The sequence below is a fragment of the Mus caroli genome, chromosome 1 (assembly GCF_900094665.2).
Source record: "Mus caroli chromosome 1, CAROLI_EIJ_v1.1, whole genome shotgun sequence".
Lineage (NCBI taxonomy): Eukaryota > Metazoa > Chordata > Mammalia > Rodentia > Muridae > Mus > Mus caroli.
Window position 1 is genome coordinate 167,128,040 of NC_034570.1, and position 26,447 is coordinate 167,154,486.

At 36.2% G+C, this 26,447-nt stretch overlaps 1 protein-coding gene across 5 annotated transcripts in view; it reads right to left on the reverse strand.

Annotated features, from left to right (window-relative positions):
• Akt3 (AKT serine/threonine kinase 3) overlaps positions 1-26,447 on the reverse strand; it is a 235,142-nt gene that overhangs the window by 53,055 nt on the left and 155,640 nt on the right. For all 5 annotated transcript variants that reach the window (XM_021162759.2, XM_029481042.1, XM_029481052.1 and 2 more), the window contains 3 exons: positions 26,189-26,320; positions 9,737-9,802; positions 8,323-8,391 (listed from right to left, as the gene is read on the reverse strand). In XM_021162759.2, the coding sequence (XP_021018418.1) occupies positions 8,323-8,391; positions 9,737-9,802; positions 26,189-26,320 (267 nt within the window). The remainder of the gene's footprint in view (positions 1-8,322; positions 8,392-9,736; positions 9,803-26,188; positions 26,321-26,447) is intronic.

The following is a 26,447-nucleotide window of genomic DNA, read 5'->3' on the forward strand; positions in this document are numbered from 1 at the left end:
ACCATTTGGAGGTGTGGCCTTGTTGGAATAGGCGTGACCTGGTTGGAGTAGGTGTGTCACTGTGGGTGTGGGCTTAAGACCCTCACCCTAGTTGCCTGNNAGTCAGTCTNNCACTAGCAGCCTTTGGATGAAGACATAGAACTCTCAGCTCTGCCTGCATCATGCCTGCCTGGATACTGCCATGCTCCCACCTTGATGATAATGGACTGAATCTCTGAACCTGTAAGCCAGCCCCAAGTAAATGTTTTTTGTAAGACTTGCCTTGGTCATGGTGTCTGTTCACAGCAGTAAAACCCTAACTAAGACAGTGATAGATGAGTCATCAATATTGACACCCCCCACTGTACCCCAAGACTCAAAGAACATGGGAAAATAAGGTGTGGAAAGAAGGCAGAGTGAGTGCTGTCCTCTGCACATGTGCCCATGAACTCACACAGCTGTGGTTACCTGCAGTTACTACCAAGCCAGTTACAACTGCCCCATCTCCAACTGAGGTAAAGTCATTTTTCTTTGGAAGAGTATCACTGGTAGGTTGTTCATATCCTGAACTCATGAGCATAAAGGAAGCACTAGCTGAATTAAGCACAGTATTCCTTTCTCTGTAATGGCACGGATTTGGGAGGAACGGCCATGGTAAGCTGAAAAGAAGGATAAGGTGGTGGAGATAGTCAAGATAAAGTGTATACCTATGAAATTTTCAAAAAATAAGTTTAAAGCAGGTTTAAAAAAAAGTAACTTCAAATAGGCTAGATCAAGCAGAACAAAGACTATCAGGGACTGACGATGAGGTTAAGGGAATATCACATTAAATATCATTAAATTAAAAAATAAAGAAAAGACAAACATGACTACAACTTTTAATGACTCAAAATTAACCAAAGGACAAAACCCAAGAATTGACAGGATAAGATAAGAAGTACAACTATAAAATAAAGGTATTAAAAAATCCATCCAATGAAGTTGGAGCACAAGATTCCCAAATCAGAAAAGGACACAGGCATTAGAGCATGGGAGGCACTTAAAACTAAAGTGGGGAAAAAAAAAAAAAAAAGAACTTTTCCACGTCCTGCTATAAAAGACTACAAATATTGCTCTTGTCCTTGTTCTTCTTGTATTTGGGCTGTCATGTTGACGCAATTCTTGGGAGTAGCTTCTGGTATGTCTGATCTCACAGCAAACTCCCTGGTCTTTTGGCTCTTACAGTCTTTATGCTCCTTTTGCAATGTTCAAACCTACACAAAGAACGATAGGCAACTAGGAAGGCTGAGACCAGGAGAAACACTCATTCCCAGGAAAGGCCACACCAGGGTCAGCCTGAAAACACACATGCAAGCAGCACTGTGCAGACTGAGCAGGTGGTACTTACATACTTACAAGTGTGTGTGTGTGTGTGTGTGTGTGTGTGTGTGTAACAACAATTAATTAAAAAGAGGTCATGAATTTTTTCAACAGCAAGGAGGTTTGGAAAGAAAAAACAGAAAAGGGAAATGAGGAAAAGGCTAATTATCTCAAAAAGCATTATATATGTATGTATACACACACACATCTATATCTATAATAAACATGACTATGGACACCAAACAAAGAGACAATATTAAAAGAGACAAGAAAAAAATCTAACCTATAAGGAATAATGTCTTAGGAAAAGCTGTAAAAGCCAGGAAAACATCATTTCAAGCTGTGACAGTAAATGACTACTAGCTAGTTTCATTGGTTGGTTGGTTTATAGGTTGGTTGGAGTTTTGTTGCTGTTGTTTTTGTTGTTTTCTATCTTAACACAAGTTAGGGTAATCTGGGAATAGGGAACATCAGATGAAAAAATGCCTCCACTAGATTGGTCGATAGGTAGAAAATTTTGGAGGGAACATTTTCCTGATTAATTATTGATGTGGAAGAACCCAGCCACACCTTAGCAAATGATCTTAGCTTGTATAAGAATATAGGCTAACCAGGCCATCGAAAGCAAGGCAGTAATCAACACCCCATCCACGGTCTGTGTTTCAGTTCCCGCCGCCAAGTTCCTGACCTCACTTCATGTCCTGACTTCCCCAACAATAATTGCAACTTCCAAGTTAAATAACTCTTTCCTCTCTCTGATGGTTTTGGTCATGCAGCTTATCACAGCAATATAATTCAAACTACTACAACTACCAATGAAGATTAATATAGTAATGTCTGTTTTACTTAATGAAAATTAAAGATATTCCAAAAATATACAAAGTGAAATAATTAACAACTGATAAGCCAGCATTTTCATGATATGTAAAGGGAAACATACACAGAAAAGAAGAAAAGTAACAAATATATATTTTAAAATTATGGCAAATATCTCTCAATCATTATGCTAAATGTTAGTGGTCTTAAATGTCCAATCAAAAGAGGCAGACAAGCAGGCTAGATTAGAAAGCAAGATTCAACTGCTGGATGTCTTCAAGAAAGACATTTCAATACAAAGTAAAGCAAATACTGAAAGTGTATGAATGTTAAAAACAAACAAACAAACAAACAGAAAACAAAACAAAAACCACCAATTGATACCAAGATAATTGAAACAGGGGCAAGCAAGAGCAACTACACTTCTAACAATGTAGATTCAGGTTCAACTTAGTCTTAAGAGATATAGGGAGTTAATGCACAAAAATAAAGAGAGACCTCATGGACATGATCAATTTCACAAAGCAAATAGTACTGGGTATTAAAGCTAGGTCCAAATGTTGCAAAAGTAAGAAATGCAGACATCCTTTTCAAACCTACCTCCACAAAAAAAAAAAAAAAAAAAGGAAGCAAGAAACTTCACACTTAAAAAGGTATTATCTGTATGATATTCCAATCAACTGCTGTGAAACACATGTTTTTGGCTAGCCATAAAAACTTCTAGAAAATAGGTAACATTTCTCCCCCCACAAAAAAAGCTCCAGCCCAAAACAGTTTACTTCCAAATTCTATCACATTTTCCAGAGACAACAGTAATATTCTCGAAAGGTTCTACAAAATAGAAAAGGAATGCTATCAAAATCCATCTGGTAAAACAGCGTTACCTTCATCAAAAATACAAAATAGAATAGAAAAACACAGAAAGTTATATGCTATCCCTAATGAATAAAGATGCAAAACTACTTAATCAAGTATTTGAAAATAAAATGCAATAACATATTAAAGAAGTTCTACATTATGATGAAGCAGGTTTTATTCCAGATATTCAAGGATAGTTCAACATATCCAAATCAATAAATAAAAAGTGATATATAAGTTTAAGTTCAAGATATGCAAAGACTATAAAAGACGCATAAAGAGAAGAGAAAGTGGAAATCACACAATCATTTCAACAGAGGCAGAAAAAACTTTGACAAAGTTCAATATCCCATTATGATGTGAATCCTGGAGAAATTAGGAATAAAGTATAATACCATCACATAAAAAGGCAATTCAAAACAAATGTATATGCAACTGTACATTAAATGTGCAAGAATTAAAATATTTCCTTTAAAATAAAGAATAAGACTGTCTATTCACTACTTTCATATTTATGTAGTCTTTGATTTCTCACCTAGAGCAATAAGGCAGTACAAATAAATAACAGATATGAGCAGAAAAGAACACTATTTTATCTGTTTCTAGACTATACTTACAAGACTATAAAACCCAATTAAAATACTCTTAAGTCTGATAAATACTTCGAGCAGGATCCAAATCAACAAACAAAAATCACTAGCTTTCCAATACACAAGTAACAAAAATGTTGACCAGAAAATAGTGTCATTCTCAAAAGCCTAAACAAGAACATTTCCTAGGAATAATAAATCTAGACAGGAAGTAAACATTTGTACAGTGAAAACTTTAAAACGCTGAATAAATTAAAGACATTAGAAGAGAATAAACAGAATTTGTGAATAAAGAGAATTAATATTTTAAATGGCTATATTACCCAAGGTATGCTATGTACAATATCTAATAACTCCAAACTGAAAAGAACTCTGATGTATATCTTACAGTTACAAATACTGAGAAACATGACTGCAATGGAGTAACTCAAGCATCATAAAGAATTTTAAAAGTATTCTAGTACATAAAAGATACAAAACAGTACAAAAGATTATGTACTGTTTTGGGATCTTGGTTTTAAATATTTACCTATTATTTTTGTCATCTTCCTGTTTTGTTTTTTGTTTTTTCTTTCAGTGTGTGAGATTGTGTGTGCGCGTGCTCGTGTTTGTGCATAGTCCTATTTGAAGTTTCTTAGTAGGATCACTCTGGGGTAAGCAACTGTTAACAAGTCTAGTTTCCATGAAATTGCCAATCTGTACTTGTAGGCCCCTGCACAGAAATCATGACAATTGAGAGCTGCCTGGTCACTGCTCATAGTTAGATTCTAAGCAGCTCACTGTATTAGACAATGAGACTCCTCTTAACTTTAACTGCAGTCCTATGATACTTTACAAAACTAGCGTTGAAATACTATAAAATTATATCATAAAATGGAATATAAAATAAAGCTCATTTTGCCTTGAACTTTAGATGTTAATATGATTATTATAATGTAGTTTTCTTGGCTTGAGAATTTTAAAAAAGACTTGAGTGAAAGCAATAGAATTCTGAAATAACCTACATGAAGCTTAATAACTCAGATTTCTGGTAATAAAGATATTTATAGAACCACAAATTTAGTAAAATATCAAGTTTTAAAAGCACCCCCATGAATCTGAAATACTTTTAACTTAAAAATCGCTCAAATCACACCTCCACAAATTAGTAAGTAGAATTCAAATGCTGACTGCCTGCACTTCTGTCTTATGTGAATTTAAAATGAGATGATTTTAGTTCACGGAAGAGAAAATGCCAGCCAAATAATGAGAAATCTGAATAAGTAAGAGAGGATTTCAAGAATGACATGTAACTGAAAGTCATAAGCAAAAACTAAAATGAATTTTATCAAAGACATTAATACAACTGTGTGCAGTGCTAACAAACCTGAGTAGTCAATCCTAGACATGGTAGGCTACTTAGTACCTACAGAAGGAACAGTAAGAATGGGTAAGATCCACAGCATTGTACCATATCATGAAACCTTTCATGAAATTTGAGCCTGTGAAAGATCACAGAAGGTCAATTTGTACGTTTTAAAATGTATCGAGCTGAAGACAATTTGGCAAAAGGTTTAAGAAGAGACTTCTTCAACCAAATTTGAAATTACTTTAGTTTTCAGATATTACATTTCTCCAATACTTTTCCACTTCTCATTAAATTTAATATCACCTAAATTACTGATCATGGCTTTAGCATATGAGTAACAATGTGATTTCTTACATTATTAGACTTTACAAGTTAATTATATAGATCTTGATTTGTGGCCTGCACGGCATTCAATGATCATCTAAGTTTTGGCTATAGAGTTCTATTTCATCTCTATAATTCTCTTCCCTAGTCGTCCTTCCATTTGCTTATTTCTAAATATAAAGTATAAAATATCTGCATGCAATCCACAACCTAAAAAAGAATACACAAGTGAAAAGCTTTTCTTCCACCCTGTACTGAGTCACAAAGCCCATTCTACATTCCAGTAGACGATGAGCTATTCTCTCACAGAGAAAGGCATGTGCATGTGTTCATGATTTACATCTCTCTCAGCATAATAGTAACATGCTTTGTACTCTCTCATCTTACAGCATTTTAGATATTTAAGCAGACACTTACTGAATGTTCACTCAAGATACCATACTTGTATAAAAAATGTGTTTATCCATATACTATTTGGTCATATACTTTTATTTCATGGGATTATAATTACTGGAAACAAAATTGCTGAGTGCTTTCCTGTTGCTGGGATAAAAATGGCAACAAAAGCGACTAAAAATATAGAGGGTTTATTCTGGCTCACAGTTCAAGGTTAGAACCAAGCATGGTGGGGAAGTTACAGGAGCCTGAAGCTGCTGGTCACACTACAACCACAGTTCGGTGTCAAAGCTGATGAATGCTTCTATTCACTCATGTTTTCAGGGACAGTGCTACTTACAGAGGGTACGCCTTGCCACCTCAGTTACCTTAGATAACTTCCACAGACATGTCCAGAAGCCCATCTCTCAAGAGATTCTACATCTCATCAAGTTGAGAACAGATTCCAAGAAAATGTGTATTTTAAATTCTGACAGGTACCAACATGGAAATTCCATTAATTTCATTTTCATCTCTATGGATAACTTTATAACCTTTAGGTGAATATCTCCCAAATCTGTTCTCCTTTACTATTCTAATTCAACACATAGTTCTTCAAAATGATAGTAAAAACTTCATAAAAATTAACATTATAGTCTTGCTCTGAAAATTTTTTTTCATAACTTGAGTTTATCCAACAATTTCACATGATCAACAATAAGCTAAGTGTGAATCTTTGCAATAGTGTTTTTTTTTTACCCATATCAACAAACCAGCTCTTAAGATGTCAGTTACACAGTGCCAAGCAATCCATCATCTTCATATTCCATGAACATCTGACTGAAGCTCAACATTCTTTATGCTTAGGATATTCTTCTTCTAATGCTCACGTTTTCTTTGTCTTGTGCTCATCCACTGGTGGCACACTATCATCTCTATTTGAACTGCCACTTTAAATTACTCAGTCCACTAATAAAAGTGGACTCAAAAATCTATCTTTAATGACGAACTATCTTTTATTAATTTGTTTTTATTTGAGGATTAGACATTCTAAATGTAATATGCTCACAATAGAAACAACATACTCCTTTGTAGCAAAGGCGATGTTTTAATACACTCAAAAAAAGCTGTACTACCTCTACATTTAGATACAATTATCACATGAGTAAAGGAAATTTTAGATAACATAATTTCTAAATATCAGATACCTTTTTCAAAAATATTCAATATCAGTTATATATTTAGATTGGGAAATAAGAATATTTAAAAGTCTATGAAATACAAGCTTCTACTTTGTCCATTTCAGGAGTTAGATATTTAAAGTATTTCCGGTTGCTATTTCTATACATTACATTTCTATTTCACACTGATTTTGTTCAAAATAGGAAAAAGATAAAGGAAAAATACTAGAAGTGATTTAATTTCTATTCAAAACTTTAAGATCTCTTAAATTTCTTCATTATCTTCTCCTTCACTACTAATATATACAAGGAAGGGCAAACAATCTATCAGCTATAATATATCTATATAAGATGGTTGGCTGAGTTCAAAATAGGTTCTAAAAAGTTTTTGTAAATTTAATTTTGTAATTCATTTTTTGCAGTCCATATTCCATTCCTTGCCCCTTCACACCCATCCTCTCAAGGGGAGGTCCCAAGGTCTATCACTGAGGCTATGGAGTGCTCACAAAAAGGGATCTCTCATGTCTGCTTCGAAAGACCCAACAAGCAGCTGAAAGTCAGATGCAGTTATTTGTACCCAACCAATGGACAGAAGCAGCTGACCCCTGTTGAATTAGGGAAGGGTGAAAGAAGCTGAGGAGAAGAGCAATTCTGTAGGACCAGTGGTCTTAATTAATCTGGACCCCCAAGATCTTGCAAACACTGGACCACCAAACAGACAGCATACACCAGCAGATATGAGGCCCCCAACACATTAAACAGTAGAGGACTTCCGGGTCTGTGTTCATTCAGAGATGATGCACCTAACCCTCAAGAGACTGGAGGCTCCAGGGAGTTTAGAGGTCAGGTGGGGTGGGAGGAATCCACATGGAGATGGGGTGGGGTGGTGAAAAGGTATGGGATATAAAAGTTTTCAAGTTCATTTCCCAGCACTCAAAAACTGCCTAAAACACATCTGTAACTCTAGTTCCAGAAGATTTGATGCCTTTTGCTGACTTTATTGGACAGCAAGCACACACATGCTACCCAGGCACACATGAAGGCAAAACACGCATACATAAAATAAATCTTTAAAAAAAAAAATTCAGAGCCAGGCAGTGGTGGTGCGTGCCTGTAATCCCAGCACTTGGAAGGCAGAAGCAGGTGGATTTCTGAGTTCGAGGCCAGCCTGGTCTACAGATTGAGTTCCAGGACAGCCAGGGCTACACAGAGAAACCCTGTCTTGAAGAACCAAAAATCAGTAAGTAAGGGGGATTATATTCCCTCTAAAAATCAAATTGTGATAAACCATGTTTATCTTTCAAAAGTAAAGTAAAATAGAGAATATGATTTGCTAATATATGATAAAAACACTCTATTAGCCATCTTTGTCTACTCAACAGGAAGAACTATACAAACCTGCTGTGGAACTGAGAAGTATCATAACTCACACTATATGTAATACTCTTATTGAAATACTCCATGCAAATGCTGGATTGACTTCCTGACTCACCTCTCCGCCATTAACATATTCCATCACAAAACACAAACGGTCTTTTGTCTGGAAGGAATATTTCAAGGACTTGAAATGAAAAAGAAAGCAATGTTAATTATAATCCTATATTCTTAAAAGATTATATAATGGTACCAAAAATAAAACACTTAGAAACAGTTAACATAAATGATAAAATGAGACTGTTCCATACGATTATATTTACTTCATAGTAGGCTTTCTAAGAATATGGTAAACAAAAGTATATTTGGTAGCTGTATTGAGCACTTTCAATACACTGCATCACCTGAGACTGACCACCAATACCCAGTGTGCTAGTTTTAATTTCTGCAATCTCTACAGGGAATTATAGTCGAAGTTCCTCAGGAGCATAGATGCTCTTATTAACTATGTCTAAAATAGTTTCAGTGTTACTTTGTATATACTAAGGCTAAAGCAGCAAGCCTCAATGAGGTAGGCCCTGGTGTGTTTGCAAGTCTCAAGAAGATACTAAAATGTTCTTACTATCCTGTAAAATAGACATAAAACACTTTAACAAAGACCAGGTACATACTGATGGTTCTGAAAATGTCTAGATAATCGTAGACTATTAATAAAGGATTCCAATCTTAAACTGTAGTTCTTTTTAATCTTAATATGCTTGGTACAAACAAGAAAAATCAAGTTTATAATTACTATCTAGCACACAGATAACCAGACTGGATGGAAAATAGCCTGTCTGAAAACATTTTGCATACATTAAGTCACTGTTTATACTTTTTCTAATGATAAAAAGATAGAAGGAATTCTTGTGCGTTTAACAATTTTACATTCCTGTATTTCCATCATGAAAGTTCTTGTTTTTACGAAGTCTGTTCATTTAAAATTTTGACCTTCGAAAACTGAAGCTGTGTGGCCATTCACTTTTTTCCTTTCAGATATTTCTGACACTGTAATTCAGGTAGCTCTAGGATTCACTAGAGAACCCAGGTTGGCCTCAAACATGTGGAGAGCCTCCTGTCACAGATTCCTCAATAGTGTAATACAATCATGAAACATTATGCCTGTACGACATTATTAGCTGAACAACAAAAATAAACTTTAAATGTCTACCATATAAATGAATTCCTTAAAATTCCAGAAGTGACCTTCTTGCACTGTGGACATATTTAAAGTCAGGGAGATACATGGGAGGAAAGAGAAAGGTTTCTAAAAAGTTGTACATAGATAATAGGGGGATTATAAATACATATCATAAAGAATATACAACTCTCAACAGTTTAAAGAAACTGAACCGTCTGTCAGTTACAGTCTGTCAGTTACAGTCTGCCATAAAAATGACAAGTAAATGTTACTTAAAACAGTCATAGTTTCATTCTATGCTAAAACCCCACTAAATTTAAAATGTCCTAATAGCAGTCCTCTAAGCACTTACTGTTAAAAATGGATGTCTGGTGTTCTTTAGTACTCTGCTTTCAGTAAGAGTGTGTGCCACTTCATCCTAAAAAGAAAAGACAAACTATAACTACATGTTGTAAGTACTAATAATATAAAAATTTCACCATTTTTCAGAAATCAGAAAACAGTGCTTACAGATAGAAAAGGGCATTAAAATACACTGGTATACCTCCTATGTTGCTTAGCTTCCCCTCCATCACTACACCCAAAAATCAAGTTACAAGTTTAATTCTGAGTGGTAAAAGATATAAATTAAGTAACTCACTCATATTTGATCAAAGTTTATCAATAATGACATAAAATTAACAATGAAAAGTATTTAAAGTGCTAGAGAGATGGTTCCGTGGTTAAGAGCAGTGACTGTCCTTCCAGAGGTCCTGAGTTCAATTCCCAATAGCCACCATGTGGCTTCACCATCTGTAATGTCTTCTGGTGTGTCTGAAGACAGTGTAGTCACATACATAAAATAAATAAATAAACTTAAAAAAAGTATTTAAGATGGAAAATAATTAAGGCCTTTCCCCTTAAAACAAACAACTTATCATCTAACACTAAAGCACAATTTAGTTGGTATCTTCATAGTTATAATATATTTTATTCAGGGAGATATAAAGATACAATTTATTGATGGCTGTAAAATAAACTCTCAACAGTCAGTTATTTTAAAAGGAACCACAAAGTTTACACTTTTGTTCTAAATTAAACATTTCAAAACAGAAAGTAAGAGTGTGCAAAAGCATGTCTTTTTGCTTGTTTTTTTTTTAAATATGCTTTTTAAAAACAAGTCTTAAGCTTCTAGCTTCAAATGAGTTTTAAAATATGAGTACATTTCATTAAAAGAATGTATTTCCCTAATTTTACTCATAAATCTCATCTTGATTTGTAGAAAGTGAACTAGCTAAAAGGGATTTTCTTTTAACTTATAGAAATCTTAGAACCTGTTTCAAACTTCAAAGGCCATCATCTTAAAGATGGAGGGAGGAAGATAATGGAATCTCTATTGTTTGTTTACCACAAATGCCTTGCTACATCAACAACACTGTTGGCAAATAAAAGTTAGGTCATAAAGAAAGAGGTGGAGAATATAACATCAGTGCTTTGAATTATATTTATTATCTTACAAAGACATTTGATTTTAGTTTATACCTAGAAGAAAAATGAGAAACAGATTTATCAAAGAAGCTAATATTCTAAGGCCATTTTGGCAAGCGGCTACCAACTGATTAGGAACAAAAAGAAAAGTGAATTAACAATGTACCATTTAATGCAAATTAAGCTAAGGATAAGCAAATCATTTCAGTCTTATTTTATAGGAGCCAAGCTTTACTGTTCAAACAATTTTTAAGTCATTGCTACAGTACACTGTTATGCCTCAGTCAATCATAATTAACACTTTAATAAATAAAAGCAGAAATAACACAAAAACTTATAGATTTTATACCCATTAGTACATAGCATAACAGTAACCATACAACAAGTTCTTAATGTTTGAACTGGATGTCATAAAGTCAAAAGCTCATTCTTTCAACCATTACTGCAACAACTATGCAGAATTTTCTAGGTCTAATTTACACACTGGAGACAGGGCCTTGGACAAAGAAATAGAGAATTTCTCTGTTCTCATGGAACTTTCATTCTAATCAGTCAAACAGTGATCAGTATTAATGGACAAAGCCATATAGGTATTAGATAATAGGCATCATTTAAAATATGAATTACATGAAATACATAATTAAGCAAGTGATACATAGAACTAAACCAATTCATTTAAAAATTCCACACAGTGCACTTAAAAAATGTCCATGGCAGTTTCCCAACCCGGGCCAGGTCAGTTGGCTTGATACCCTCCCATACCCTACAGCCTGTCTGCCTCTCAGGAGGTCCACAGAAACCAGCAACACAGGTGAAAGTTCCTCCTGCCCAAGCCAGCTGGGACATCCACAGAGCCCAGCTGACAAAGGACCTGCCTGCCCTGATAAGCTCCACCTTCTATCTGGTCTCTTTCCCCACCCAAACCAGATCAGAAGCATGATACCCTCCCACACCCTACAGTGTTCCTGACTCCCAGGAGGTCTGCAGTAATCAGAGACACACACAGAAGGTCTGCCTTAACCAGGGTCATAGTCCTTCCAGTTTGTACCTCCATCTACAAATGGGTTAGATCCTGACCCTGAAGCCCTGAGCCTGCTTGTCTCCCAGGAGGTTTGCCCTGAATAGGAACACAGGAGGCCTGCTTTAACCAGAGATATAGGAGGCCCCTCCTAACCAGAGACAGCACTGACTGCCTCCCAGGAGACTGGCTCTAACCCAGGACACAGAGCTCTACCTGCCTCCAGAGGCTAGTTCCAGTCAGAGGCACCCAGGCCAGTCAACAGCAGAGAGAACCAGATGCAAGCTCAAGAAAATAAGTAACAGATCCCAATGCAATTTGCCATCATCAGAACCCAGTTCTCCTATCAGAGCATGTCCTGGATACCCTAACACACCTGAAAAACAAGATTCTGCACTAAAATCCCATCTCATGAAGAGGCCTTTAAGAGAATATAAGTAACTCCGTTAAAGAAATACAGGAAAACACGGGCAATCAGTTAGAAGCCCTGAAAAAGGAAACAAATAAATCTCTTAAACAAATTAAAAATACAAAAAAGCAGGTGAAGGAACTGAACAAAATGACCTGAGACTTAAAACCGAAAGTATAAACAATAAAGAAAACACAAATAGAGGCAACTCTAGAGATGGAAAACCTAGGAAAAAGATCAGGAGATACAGATGCAAGCATTACCAACAAAAGTGTAAAAAGCTCCTAACGTAAAATACCAGGAAATTCAGGAAACAGTGAGAAGATCAAATCTAAGAATAATAGGAATAGAAGAGGGTGAAGAGTTCCAGCTCAAAGGGCCAGAAAACATCTTCAACAAAATCATAGAAGTTCCCTAACCTAAATAAAGAGATGGCCATAAATATTCAAGAAGCCGAAACAGCAAATAAATTGGATCAGAAAAGAAAATCCTACTGTCACATAATAATCAAAACACTAAATGCACAGAGCAAAGAAAGAATATTAAAAGTTGGAAGGGAAAAAGGCCAAGTAAGATATGAAGGCAGATATATCAGAATTACACCAGACTTTTCCACAGAGACTCTAAAAGCCAGAAGACCCTGGACAGAAGTCATTCAGACCCAAAGAGAACACAAATGGCAGCCCAGGTTACTATACCCAGCAAAACTCTCATTCACCATAGAATGAGAAACCAAGATATTCCATGAAAAAAACCCTAAATTTAAACAGTATCTTTCTAGTAATTCAGCCCTACAGAAGATACTGGAAGGAAAACTCCAACACAAGGAGGGTGACAGCAACCAAGAAATTAAACATTCTAAAGTAAACCCATAAGAAGAGAAGTGCAGGCACAATCGCGCCCACACACACACACACAACCATCTTCAGTAACAAAAATAACAATAACAGGAATGAACAATCATCTGTCTTTAATATTTCTCAACATTAATGGACTAAAAACTCCCCAATAAAAAGACACAGGCTAACAGACAGGATATGTAAATATGTAAACTAGATCCAGCATTTTGCTGCATAACAAGAAACATACTTCAGTGGCAAAGACAGACACTACCTCATTGTAAAGGGCTGGAAAAAAGTTTTTCAAACAAATGGTCCCAAGAAACAAGCAGCAGTTGCCATTCTAATATACAATAAAATAGACTTTTACCCCAAAAGAATCAAAACAGATGGGGAAGGATAATTCATATTCATCAAAGGAAAAATCCACCAAGAGGAAGTCTCAATTCTGAACATGCAACGGAACCCATATTTGTAAAAGAAACTCTACTAAATCTTAAAATACATATTGAAACTCACACATTAATTGTGGGAGACTTCAACATACCACTCTCACCAATGGACAGGTCCTTGAAACAAAAATTAAACAAAGGCATGGAACCAAATGGATTTAACAAATATCTACAGAACACTTCACCCCAAAACAAGAGAATATACCTTCTTCTCAGCACCTCATGGAACTTTCTCCAAAATTTAGCATAAAATTGTACACAAAACAAGACTCAACAGATACAAGAAGATTGAAATAATCCCATTCATTCTATCAGATCACCACAGACTAATGCTAGACTTTAACAACAGAAACAACAGAAAGCCCGCATAGTTATGCAAACTGAAAAACAAATCTGCTCAACAATAACTTAAGGAAGAAATAAAGAAAGAAATCAAAGACTTCATGGAATTCAATGAAAATGAAGATACAACATACCCAAACTTATGGGACACAATGAAAGTTGAGGAAAATTCACAGCACTGAGTACTTTCATAAATATATTGGAGAGATCCCACACAGGCAACTTAGCAGCACACCTGAAAGCTGTATAACAGAAAGAAACAAACACACCCAAAAGGAATAGATGGAAAAAAAAATAGTCAAACTCAGGGTTGAAAACATCCAGTTTTAAACAAAGAGAATGATCCAAAGAATCAACAATACCAAGACCCAATTCTTTGAGAAAATAAACAAGATAGATAAACCCATAGCCAATGTAACAACAAGGCACAGAGAGATTATGCAAATTAATAACACCAGAAGTGAAAAAGGAGATATAACAACAGAAACTAAGGAAATTCAACAAATCATCAAAACCTACTACAAAAGCCTAAGCTCAACACAACTGGAAAATCTAGATGAAACGGATGAATCTTAAGATCAGGTAAACTATCTAAACAGTCTAATAACCCCTAAGGAAATAGTCATTAAAAACCTCCCAACCAAAAAAAAAAAAGCCCAGAAGCCAGATGTTTTTAGTGCAGAATTCTAGCAGACCTTCAAAGAAGAGCTAATACCAATACTACTCAAACTACTCTATGAAATAGAAACAGAACAAACACTACCTAATTCATTCTATGAAGCCACAGTTGCCGGTTATTCTGATACATAAACCATGCAAATGCGCCAAAAGAGAAAGAGACCTTCAGGTCAATTTCACTTATGAATATTGATGCAAAAATACTCAATAAAATTCTTGCAAACTGAGTCCAAGAACACATCAAACTATCATTCACCACAGCCAAGTAGGCTTCATCCCAGGAATGCAAGATTGATACAATATACGAAAATTCATTAACATAATCATCTATATAAACAAACTCCAAGAAAAAAAACAACATGATTATCTCATTAGATGCTGAAAAAAAGTCATTGACAAAACATAACACCCCTTCATGTTAAAAGTCTTTGAGAGATCAGGAATTCATGGCACATACACATAACTAAATATAATAAAAGTATTATATAGCAAACCAACAGCCAACATCAAATTAAAGGGAGACAAACTAGAAGAAATCACACTAAAATCGGGTACAAGACAAAGTTGCCCACTCTCAAACTATCTATTCAATGCAGTACTTGAAGTTCTGCTAGAGCAATTAGAACACAAAAGGAGATCAAACAGATACAAATTGGAAAGGAGAAGTCAAAATGTCACTATTTGAATGGTATGATAGTATACATAAGCAACCTCACAAAATTCTACCAGAGAACTGCTACAGCTGACAAAGTGGCAGGATATAAATTTAACTCAAACAAATCAGTAGTCTTCCTTTATACAAATAATAAACAGGCTGAGAAATAAATTAGGGAAACAACACCCTTCACAATAGTCACAAACAGTATAAAATATCTTACCACACAAGCGAAAGATCTGTATGACAAGAACTTCAAATTCCTGAAGAAAGAAATTAAAAAGACCTCAGTAGATGGAAAGTTCTCCCATGATCATGGATTGGTATGACTAACATAGTAAAAATGGCCATCTTACCAAAAGCAATCCACAGATTCAATATAATAACTGTCAAAATTCCAACACAATTCTTCACAGACATGGAAAGAGCAATTCTCAACTTCATATGGGAAAACAAAAAAATCCAGGATAGCGAAAACAATTCTCAACAATAAAAGATATGCTGGGGGGAAATCACCATCCCTGATGTAAAGCTGTACTACAAAGCAACAGTGATAAAGATTACATGGTATTGGTACAGAGAAAGACAGGTCAACCAATGGAATAGAATCGAAGACTCAGAAATAAACCCACACACCTACAGATACTTGATCTTTGACAAAGAAGCCAAAAACATAGTGGAAAAAAAGAAAGCATCTTCAATAAATGGTGCTGTCTAAGTGGCTGTCTTTATATATAGAAGAATGAAAATAGATCCATATCTATGGCCTTCCACAAAGCTCAAGTACAAGTGGATCAAGGACCTCAACATAAAGCCAGATACACTGAAACTAACAGAAGAGAAAGTGGAAAAGAGCCTCAGACTCTTTGGCACAGAACGAAGTTTCCTATGCAGAATACCAATGGCTCAGGCTCTTACTATCAACAACTGATAAATGGGACCTCATGAAACTGCAAAGCTTCTATAAGGCAAAAAACACCATCAATAGAACAAACTGGCAACCTACAGATTGGGAAAATCATTCACTAACCCTATATGCAACAAAGGGCTAACATTCAAGATATTAAAGAATTCAAGAAGTTAACCTAAAAAAAAAAACAATTAAAAATGGGGTATAGAGCTAAACAAAGAATTTACAACAGAAGAATCTCGAATGGCCAAGAAACACTTAAGTCCTTAGTCATCAGGGAAATGCAAATCAAAATGACCCTCAGATAACAACACATGCTGGCAAGAATGTGGAGAAAGAAGAACACTCCTCCATTTAGGGTGAGATTGCAAACTGGTAAAAACCACTCTGGAAATCAATCTGATGGTTCCTCAGAAAGCTAGACATAGTTCTACCTGAAGGTCAAGCTATACCACTCTTGGGCATATACCCCAAAAAAGAGTATACCACCATAACACAAGGACAAGTGCTCCACTATGCTCATTACAGCTGTATTTGTAATAGTCAGAAATTGGAAACAACCCAGATGTCCCTCAACCTCAATGGATACAGAAAATGTAGTTCATTTACACAATGGAATACTATTCAGCTGTTTAAAAAAAAAAAAAAAAAAAGACACCATGATTTTTGCAGGCAAATGGATGGACCTACAAAATATCATCCTGAATGAGGTAACCCAGACCCAAAAGGACATGCATGGTATGTACTCACTGATAAGTGGATATTAGCCAAAAAGTACAAAATACCTAGGATAGACAGGGCCTCCTGCGGAAGGACAGGGTTACCAACCCATGGTCAAAATTTCTGACCTGGAACTGTTCCTGTCTAAAAGAACTACAGGAACAAAATGGAGAATAGACTGAAGACAAGAGCCTAGCATGACTGTCCTCTGAGAGGCTCGGGCCAGCAGCTGACTGAGACAGAAGCAGATATCTATACTCAACCACTGAACTGAAGTTGGGGGCCCCTATGGCTTAATTAGGGAAAGGATTGAAGAGGCTGAAGGGGAGGGCGACCCCATGAGAAGACCAGGAGTCTCAATTAACCTGGACCACAGGGAGCTCCCAGAGACTGAGCCCTAGAGCGTACCCAGGAGCGTACATGGACTGGTTCGAGGCCCCCTGGCACATATATAGGAGAGAACTGCCTGGTCTAGCCTCAGTAGGACAAGATGAGCACAATCCTTAAGAGACTTGAGGCCCCAGGGAAGGGGGAGCTCTGGTGATGGGAACACCCTCTCAGAGGCAAGGGGGCAGAGGAGTGAGATGAGGAGTGTGGGATGGGGGTGGGAGGACTGGGAGGAGAGTGCAATGCTGGAACATAAATAAATAATTTTTAAAAGAAAAAAGGCTAATGATAATCCAGGTATAAGGCTGTTTTATTACAAAAAGATTTCTTTGTTCACAGATTTCACAGGCTAGTGAAGAAGATAAATAATTAACCAATTTGGAGTTATATGCTATTATAAATGAGACAAAAAAGGAAAAAAAAATCAATGCTACTGAAAAATGTAAGTTTGGCAGTGTGGTCCCATGGAGCGAGCTGCAGGGAATGATGGTTCACATGATGGAACCTGACCTGTCCAGTTTACTAGTACTCCCCTGGTATGTACAGTAAAACACAAAGAAGCCTTAGAGGACCATCTAAGGACCCAAGATAAAGTCAAGATGCCATGGACCAATGGGGTGATTTGAGATATTTTTAGGTTTAAAATGAACTGAAATATTCTAAAAATTACATGGTAATTAAATTAAAAAGGTAAATCAAAAGAAATATGTCTTTATATGCAGCAAGAAAGATATTTCCAGAAGAGCTAACACCTGCTGTGGGCTACTGTGCTAAGTAATCTGAGTCTGTAACTAGGAAAATATTAAAACAGTAGCAAACAGCAAACCAATTTAACATTGGAAAATCATAATCTGGTACTTTAGAAAAATGGGGAATATTTCACTCTGTTTTGGTAATATAGCCACATTCCACATAATATTTTTCTACATAAATTTGTAAATTTTATGAAATTTTGTGACTTTTCCTCCTTTAAATTCTTCAATCAACTTAACATGTACAGAGCCAAGCAAAGACATATCTCTATAAGACGTAAGAAAATTCTTTGTTATGCTCATTTAATTAAGAGGCAATAAGCTAGAACAATCTTTAATACATTAAAATGTATTTTCTATCATAATTTATATTTAAGGTCAGAAAAATTTTCATTAATGCAAATTTAATGGTATTGTACTTTACATACTAATTAGTTTTTCTATGAAGATATGGTACATATAAGCTAAGAAATAAACACAGATGCCAATAATTTTTAATTACAGTTAAGAGTAACATGTCAAAACAAGAAATTAAAAATAACAGTGAGAAAATTTTGTGGCTAAAACAATGCAATGCTTATTTAAAAGTTCATTTGCTAATGATGATTACAAATGGAGAATTTTAGAAGTCCTAAGATTCTGAAGAAAAACGTTCTGATAAAATTGCCTTTGAAATATAGACTTCCATATATTCAGCCACCCTGAAATACTAACTAAGGACTCTTTAAGTCAAATTCTGTTCGAAGAAAGAAGCTTCAGAGGTAGACTATTTTCTGAGGTTGGACGGGGGGTGGGGGGGGTTGTGGGGGGGAGGGCAATCATTCTCTCTATTCTTATCACTCACCCTCCAAGATATATGATCTAACCTTCTTCCTTAATTTGCTCACTGTTTTATGACAGTTGTGTTTCTACTGAGAAATAGGAAAACAAAAATAGCACATTAAGTAAAAACAAAACAGGAAAACATGTTTACAGTATTAACAAAGACCCAAAGGTGACACTTGGGTTTAGGATTATGAATTATCTTAGTAAATTGAAGTTCACAGAATATAATTTCTCAAGCACAGATGAAATAGAGTATTAATAATTCATATCTAGCTCCAATGATAATTGTCATTTCTATTTCACAAGACTGCCTTCTATCATCAAATAGCTCAACCTACATAAGCAGATCCTTGTTCTATTCATGGTTTTCTGCATATTGACAACAGGTCTCTGGTGATTAATTCTATCACAATATAGCCGGCATTAAGATATACGGTGTCTAGGCTACACAGAGAAGCCCTGTCTCGAACTCCCCCCACGCCCCCAAAAAATTAGATGCATGGTGTCTGAAAGCATTTACTTCCTCTTTCCCAGCAGGGCAGCAAATGAGACTGAAGGAGATGAAGTAAGCATGAACAGAAGAGCAGGAGGGCAGAACTCGTACTGTTTTAAATAAAGCACAGTAACTTCCAAAGATTACCATCTCCACATGCCATGTATTAGCAACCTAGTCCCACTTGCTTGCTTGCTGCTGATGTAGGCATATTATACTTATACAGCTCTTAAACCATGGCCCTAACCTCACCCTCCTGAAAGTTTGGGTAACGAACTAGATTCCAATCCAATTTGTAATATTTCTTCCCTTTCTCTTTTTTTATTAATTCTTAATTCCTCCTCTCAAGATGTTTTAAACCTAATTTAGGAGTTTTTTGGTTTTTTTTGTTTTTTTAAAAACAGGTTATGTATGTCAATGAGGCTTACCTGGAGGACACAGAACTTAAAAGAACAATCATACACTTATTTAAATATTTTAAGGAACTTACAGAAGACACAAAGAAATAGCTCAATGACTTTAAAGAGAAAGAACTTAAAGAATGCATGAGTGATGCCCAGGAAAACACAAAGAGAAGGCTGGTAGAAAACACAAAAACAATCCAGATTTTTTAAAGGAAATTCAATAAAACTACAGAAACATTGAAGAGGACTCATGGTGTAATTAAAGATGGACTAGAAAAGCCCAGTAAACCAACTAGAAAACTCAAAGGAGGCCCGAACCTGGTGGAGGCTCCAAAGGTCCACAGAGGACTCTCCACACCACAGGACCCCTAACACACCCAGGGCCTCCGGATCACAGGTAAGTTGAAAGCAACAAGAGTTCCAAAGAATCCAGGAGGGTCTTGTGCCAGTAGGAACAGGGACAAAGGAACCCTGCCTGAGCAGAGGCTAGGATTCATTCCAGTCAAGGCCAGCCCCAAGCCATCTTCAGAACAAACCCAGTGGAGGGTCCAAGGTCCCCAGAGGACTCTCCACACCTCAGGCCCCCTAGCACACCCAGGACCCTTGGATTCCTTGAGAGCACGTAGGTGGCAGAAGCAACAGAGCTTCTTGGACAGGGTCCCTTCTGGCCTTCATCCTCAGCCAGGAGGCAGAGCTGAGACCCAGACCCCAGGGCACCTGCCTTGCCAGAGGAGAGTCGGCCTACAGGGAGGGCTCTGACCCCAGTACTCAGGAAGTGGATCAGAGCTCCAGACTTCTGGACACCTTCCCTGCAAGAGGAGAGCTTTCCTGTAGAGAGTGCTCTGACCACTGGGACTCAGGTGAGAGTTGGACTCCCAGAGTGCTGACAGAGGCTAACAGAATCACAGGAGGAACAAGCTCCAGCCAGAGACAGCTCGATCATCTAACACCAGAGATTACCAGACAGTGAAAGGCAAGTGTGAGAATATTACTAATAGAAACCAAGACCACTGGGCATCATCAGAACCCAGTACGGCCACCACAACGAGTCCTGAATACCCCAACACACCCGAAAAGCAAGACTCAGATTTAAAATCATATCTCATGATGGTGGCAGAAGAGTTATTTTAATAATTCACTTAAAGAAACACAGGAGAACACTGCGAAACAGTTGGAAGCCCTTAAAGAATTACAGGAAAATACTGCTAAACAAGTAGAAGTCCTTAAAGAGGAAACACAAAAATCCCTTAAAGAATTACAGGAAAACACAACCAAACAGGTAATGGAATTGAACAAAACCATCCAAGATCTAAAAATGGAAGTAGAAACAATAAAGAAAACCCAAAGGGAGACAACTCTGGAGATAGAAATCCTAGGTAAGAAATCAGGAACCATAGATGCGAGCATCAGCAACAGAATACANGAGATGGAAGAGAGAATCTCAGGTGCAGAAGATTCCATAGAGATCATCTGCACAACAATCAAAGAAAATGCAAAATCCAAAAAGATCCTAACTCAAAACATCCAGGAAATCCAGAACACAATAAGAAGAGTAAACCTATGGATAATAGGAGGAGATAAGAATGAAGATTTTCAACTTAAGGGGCCAGTAAATATCTTCAACAAAATTATAGAAGAAAACTTCCCTAACCTAAAGAAAGAGTTGCCCATGAACATACAAGCCTACAGGACTCCAAATACACTGGACCAGAAAAGAAATTCCCCCTGACACATAATAATCAGAACAACAAATACACTAAATACAGACAGAATATTAAAAGCAGTAAGGGAAGAATGTCAAGTAACATATAAAGGCAGACCTACTAGAATTACTCCAGACTTCTCACCAGAGACTATGAAAGCCAGAAGAGCCTGGACAGATGTTATACAGACCCTAAGAGAACACAAATGCCAGCCCAGGCTACTATACCCAGCAAAACTCTCAATTACCATAGATGGAGAAACCAAGGTATTTCATGACAAAACCAAATTCACGCAATATCTTTCCACGAATCTAGCCCTTCAAAGGATAATAAAGGGAAAACTCCAACACAAGGACGGAAATTACGCCCTAGACAAAGCAAGAAAATAATCCTTCAACAAGCCTAAAAAAAGACAGCCGCAAGAACAGAACCCCAACTCTAACAACAAAAATAACAGGAAGCAATAATTACTTTTCCTTAATATCTCTTAATATCAATGGACTCAATTCCCCAGTAAAAAGACATAGACTAATAGACTGGCTACACAAACAGGACCCAACATTTTGCTGTATACAGGAAACCCACCTCAGGAACAAAGACAGACACTACCTCAAAGTAAAAGGCTGGAAAACAATTTTCCAAGCACATGGTCTGAAGAAACAAGCTGGAATAGTGATTCTAATATCGAATAAAATCGACTTCCAACCCAAAGGTATCAAAAAAGACAAGGAGGGGCACTTCATACTCATCAAAGGTAAAATCTCCCAAGAGGAACTCTCAATTCTGAATATCTATGCTCCAAATGCAAGGGCAGCCACAGTCATTAAAGAAACTTTAGTAAAGCTCAAAGCACACATTGCACCTCACACAATAATAGAGGGAGACTTCAACACCCTACTCTCATCATTGGACAGATCCTGGAAACAGAAACTAAACAGAGACACAGTGAAACTAACACAAGTTATGAGAGAAATGGATTTAACAGATATCTACAGAACATTTTATCCTAAAACAAAAGGATATACCTTCTTCTCAGCACCCCATGGTACCTTCTCCAAAATTGACCATATAATTGGGCACAAAACAGGCCTCTAGAGATACAAAAATATTGAAACTGTCCCATGCATCCTATCAGATCACCATGGACTAAGGCTGATTTTCAATAACAACATAAATAATAGAAAGCCAACATTCACGTGGAAACTGAACAACACTGCCCAATGACACCTTGGTCAAGGAAGAAATAAAGAAAGAGATTAAAGAATATGAATTCTCCTCAGCAGCACACAGAAGCTTCTCTAAGACAGACTACACACTGATGTACAAAACAAGTATTTATATACTCAGAAAAACTGGACTAACTCCATGTATCTTGTGTGATATACACCAAACAAATCTCTATACACAAGCTCAGAGATTAAACAACCAATTACTAAAAGATAAAATGATCCAATAAGGAAAAATCAAGGAAGAAAAAAATTATTCCATGGACCTAAAAGAAAGTGAAAATACAACAGGACAACTCTAGTACTCACTAGAAGCAACCCGGTCAGAGAAATAAATAGCCCAAAAGGGCCAACATTAAAAAGTCAGAGCTCTGAAAACAATAACGTAAGGATACAACTCAGTAATTTAGAAAAACCAAACCAAACCAAATCAAAACCCAGTAGACAATCAGAAATAAGGGAGAAAAAAAGCAGAAACTTAAAAATAGAAATAACATAATACAAAGAATCAATGAATCTAAAAACCAGTTCTTTGAGAAGATAGGAAAAATGGACAGACCTCTGGACCAATTAACCAAAAGAAGGAAGGAAAGAAGGAAGGAAGGAAACCCAAATTAGTAGAATGAAAAAATGAACAGGAAAACATTAAAGAGTTACCAAAGAATTTAATAAGATAAGGGAATATTTTTAAAAACAGCATTTCATTAAGTTGGAAAACCTAAAAGAAATTGATGACTTTCTAGATTCAACCAAACCACCAAAATTAAAGCAAGAAGTAAACAACTTAAACAGATCCACAACACATGAGAAGATTAAAATAGTAACAAAAAGGCTTTCAACTAAAAATGTCTAGGCCCAGGCCCGGATTCACGGACAGCGGAACTCTATTATATAGATATACTATCAAAGATCTATAAGGAATCCTTAAATTATTAAAACACATAGAAACAGAAGGAACACTCCAAGCTTCTTCTATGTGACCATATGACTCTAGTATCAAAACCAAGCAAAGAAAAATATCAACAAACAACCCCCCAAACACTAGAGACCAACATCTCTAATGAATAGATTTTTAAAAAGCTCAATAATCTATTTACAAACCAAATACAGACTTGAAAGTCAAGAAGATTATCAACTATTAGCATGTTGCCTTTGAGAAATAGGGATGATTGCACGCAACACAAATCAATAAATGTGAGGTAGATCTCTACAAAGGTCTACAAAGTAAAATCCAGGACAGCCAAGGCTAACACAGAGAAACCTTGTCTAAAAACACCATTTTTTTTAAAAAAGGAAATTAAAAAACCCCATAAATGGACTTAAGGACAAAAACACATCCACGATTATCTCAAAAGATGCAGAAAAAGCCTCTCATCAAATCCAACATGACTCCATAATAAAAGTCCTAGAAAAACTAGGACCTAAGGTAACATACTTCAACATAATAATAAAAGCTACTGTCCTGCCTTAGTTTTGTGTCAATCTGACATAAGTTAGTCATCAGAGACATTGAGAAAATGCTTCCCTAAGATCAGGCAATAGGCAAGCCTGTAGAGCATTTTCTTAATTAGTAATTGTTGTGGGAGGGCCCAGCCCACTGTGGGTGGGGGCACCCTTTTGATATATATAGTACTGGGATCTAAAAGAAAGCAGGCTGAGCAGCCATGTGGAAAAACCAATAAGGCAGCCATCCTCCATGGCCTCTCCATCAGCTCTTGTCTGCAGGTTCCAGTCTTGCTGGAGTTCCTGTCCTGATTTTGTTCATGGATGGACTATGATGTCTCCCCATTCTGTTCTTCCCCCGAATCTGCAATTTGGCCATGGTATTTTATCATAGCAATAGTAACCCCGACTAAGAGAGCTATAAACCCACAGTCAATAATGTCCTAAGTGGAGACAAATTTGAGGTTACACCACTAAAGGCAGGAATGCCACTGAGATATGAACTTGTCCCACTCTTTCTCAACACTGTGCTTGAAGTATTAGCTGCAGCAGTAAGGCAAGAGAAGAAAAATTAAAGATCCAAAATAGAAAAAAATGTCTAATACATTCTTCTTTGCACTCAGCATAATACTGTATAAGAAATTCCAAAAATTCTACCATAAACCCTCTAGAAATAATAAACAAGTTCAGCAATGACGAAGGATAAAGAATCAACTTGTACAGATCAACTGCTTTTCTGTACACCAACCACAAGTATACAGAGAACGAGGTCATGGATATACTCTCACAGCAGCCTCAAAGGAAATAAAATATCTAAAAGCAATACGCTTCTGGCACAAAAACAAACATATAGATCATTGAAACAGGATTAAGAACACAGACAGATGAATATGTGTAAATTCAGTCATTTAATTTTTGACAAAAATGACAAATACATGCTCTAGGAAATAATAAATATTCATTAAATATTGCTGGGGAAACTGGATGTCCACACGCAGGAGATTGCAATTAGTACAGAAACTATCTCCAAATGGTTCACAAACTTAAATGTGAAACCTGAAACAGTGAAGCTGGTAGAAGAAAAAGGCAAATTTAGATACATGTACAGGAAAGGACTTCCTGAATAGGACACTCTCTATCCAAGAATTAAAGCCAGCAATTGATAACTGGGAGTTCATTAAATTGAAAAGCTGCTGCATAGCTAAAGAAACAATTAACCAGGTTAAGAGGGGACCACAAATTGAAATCTATGCTAGCTATACAGCTGACAGAGGATTAATAACTAGAATGCATAAAGAAATAAAAATCAAGCTATCCAAAAACAAATGATCCATTCAAAAGAAAAATGGACCTGACCTCTAAAAAAGTGTTCTCAAAATAAGACAAAAGTGTTCTCAAAAATAAGACAAAAGATGGTTCAAAAAGTTAAGATATTTTGTCAGTCCCTATCAATTAGGGAAAGACAAGTCAAAACAGTTTTGAGATTTCATGGAACCCCAATCAAAATGGCAAAGATCAACAAACCAACAGATAACAAATTCTGGAGGGAACATGAGCATAGGAGAGACACTCACTGTTGGTGGGATTGTAAACGGACAGAGCCACTTTGGAAATCATTATGGAAGAGTCCTCAGAAAGCTAAAAATTAACTAACCTACCATATGATCCACATATACCACTTCTTACTATGTGTACAAAGGACTCAACAGCCCATTCCACAGATACTCTTCAGCCAGGTTCATTTTCTGTTCTATGCATAACAGCTCGGAATTGGAAACAGCCTAAATGTCCTTCAACTGATGAACAGATAATGAAAATATGGCACATATACACTATGAAAAAATAGTAATGTGGATCACAAATGTATCATTTAAAAACTCCTCTAAATTTACAATGAAAATATTTTCACAAGAGAATAAGTTTCACCATATTTTACATAATACTATACTGAAAACCTTAAAATTGATACTTTATAATTAATACTTTGATTATTTCATAGAATACCTATACCACCACTTATAAGAATGAATGCAGGTTCATACTACAGAGAAATTAATTCACTGGCTTTTACAATCAGTTACCTTTGCAATAATGACTTCTTTCTTCAGAATCTTCATAGCATAGTATTTTCCACTTGCCTTCTCTCGAACCAAAATAACTTTCCCAAAAGTGCCTTTACCTAGTAGTTTCAAATAGTCAAAATCATTCATCGTCTGAAAAATATAAATTAGAAAACCATGATGAAATAGTTGAATATTACTTGCTTGTATAAACGTGCACCATACACTTGATACTGTTCCTACCAATTTCTAGACCAATTTCCAATGAGAAAACAAAACA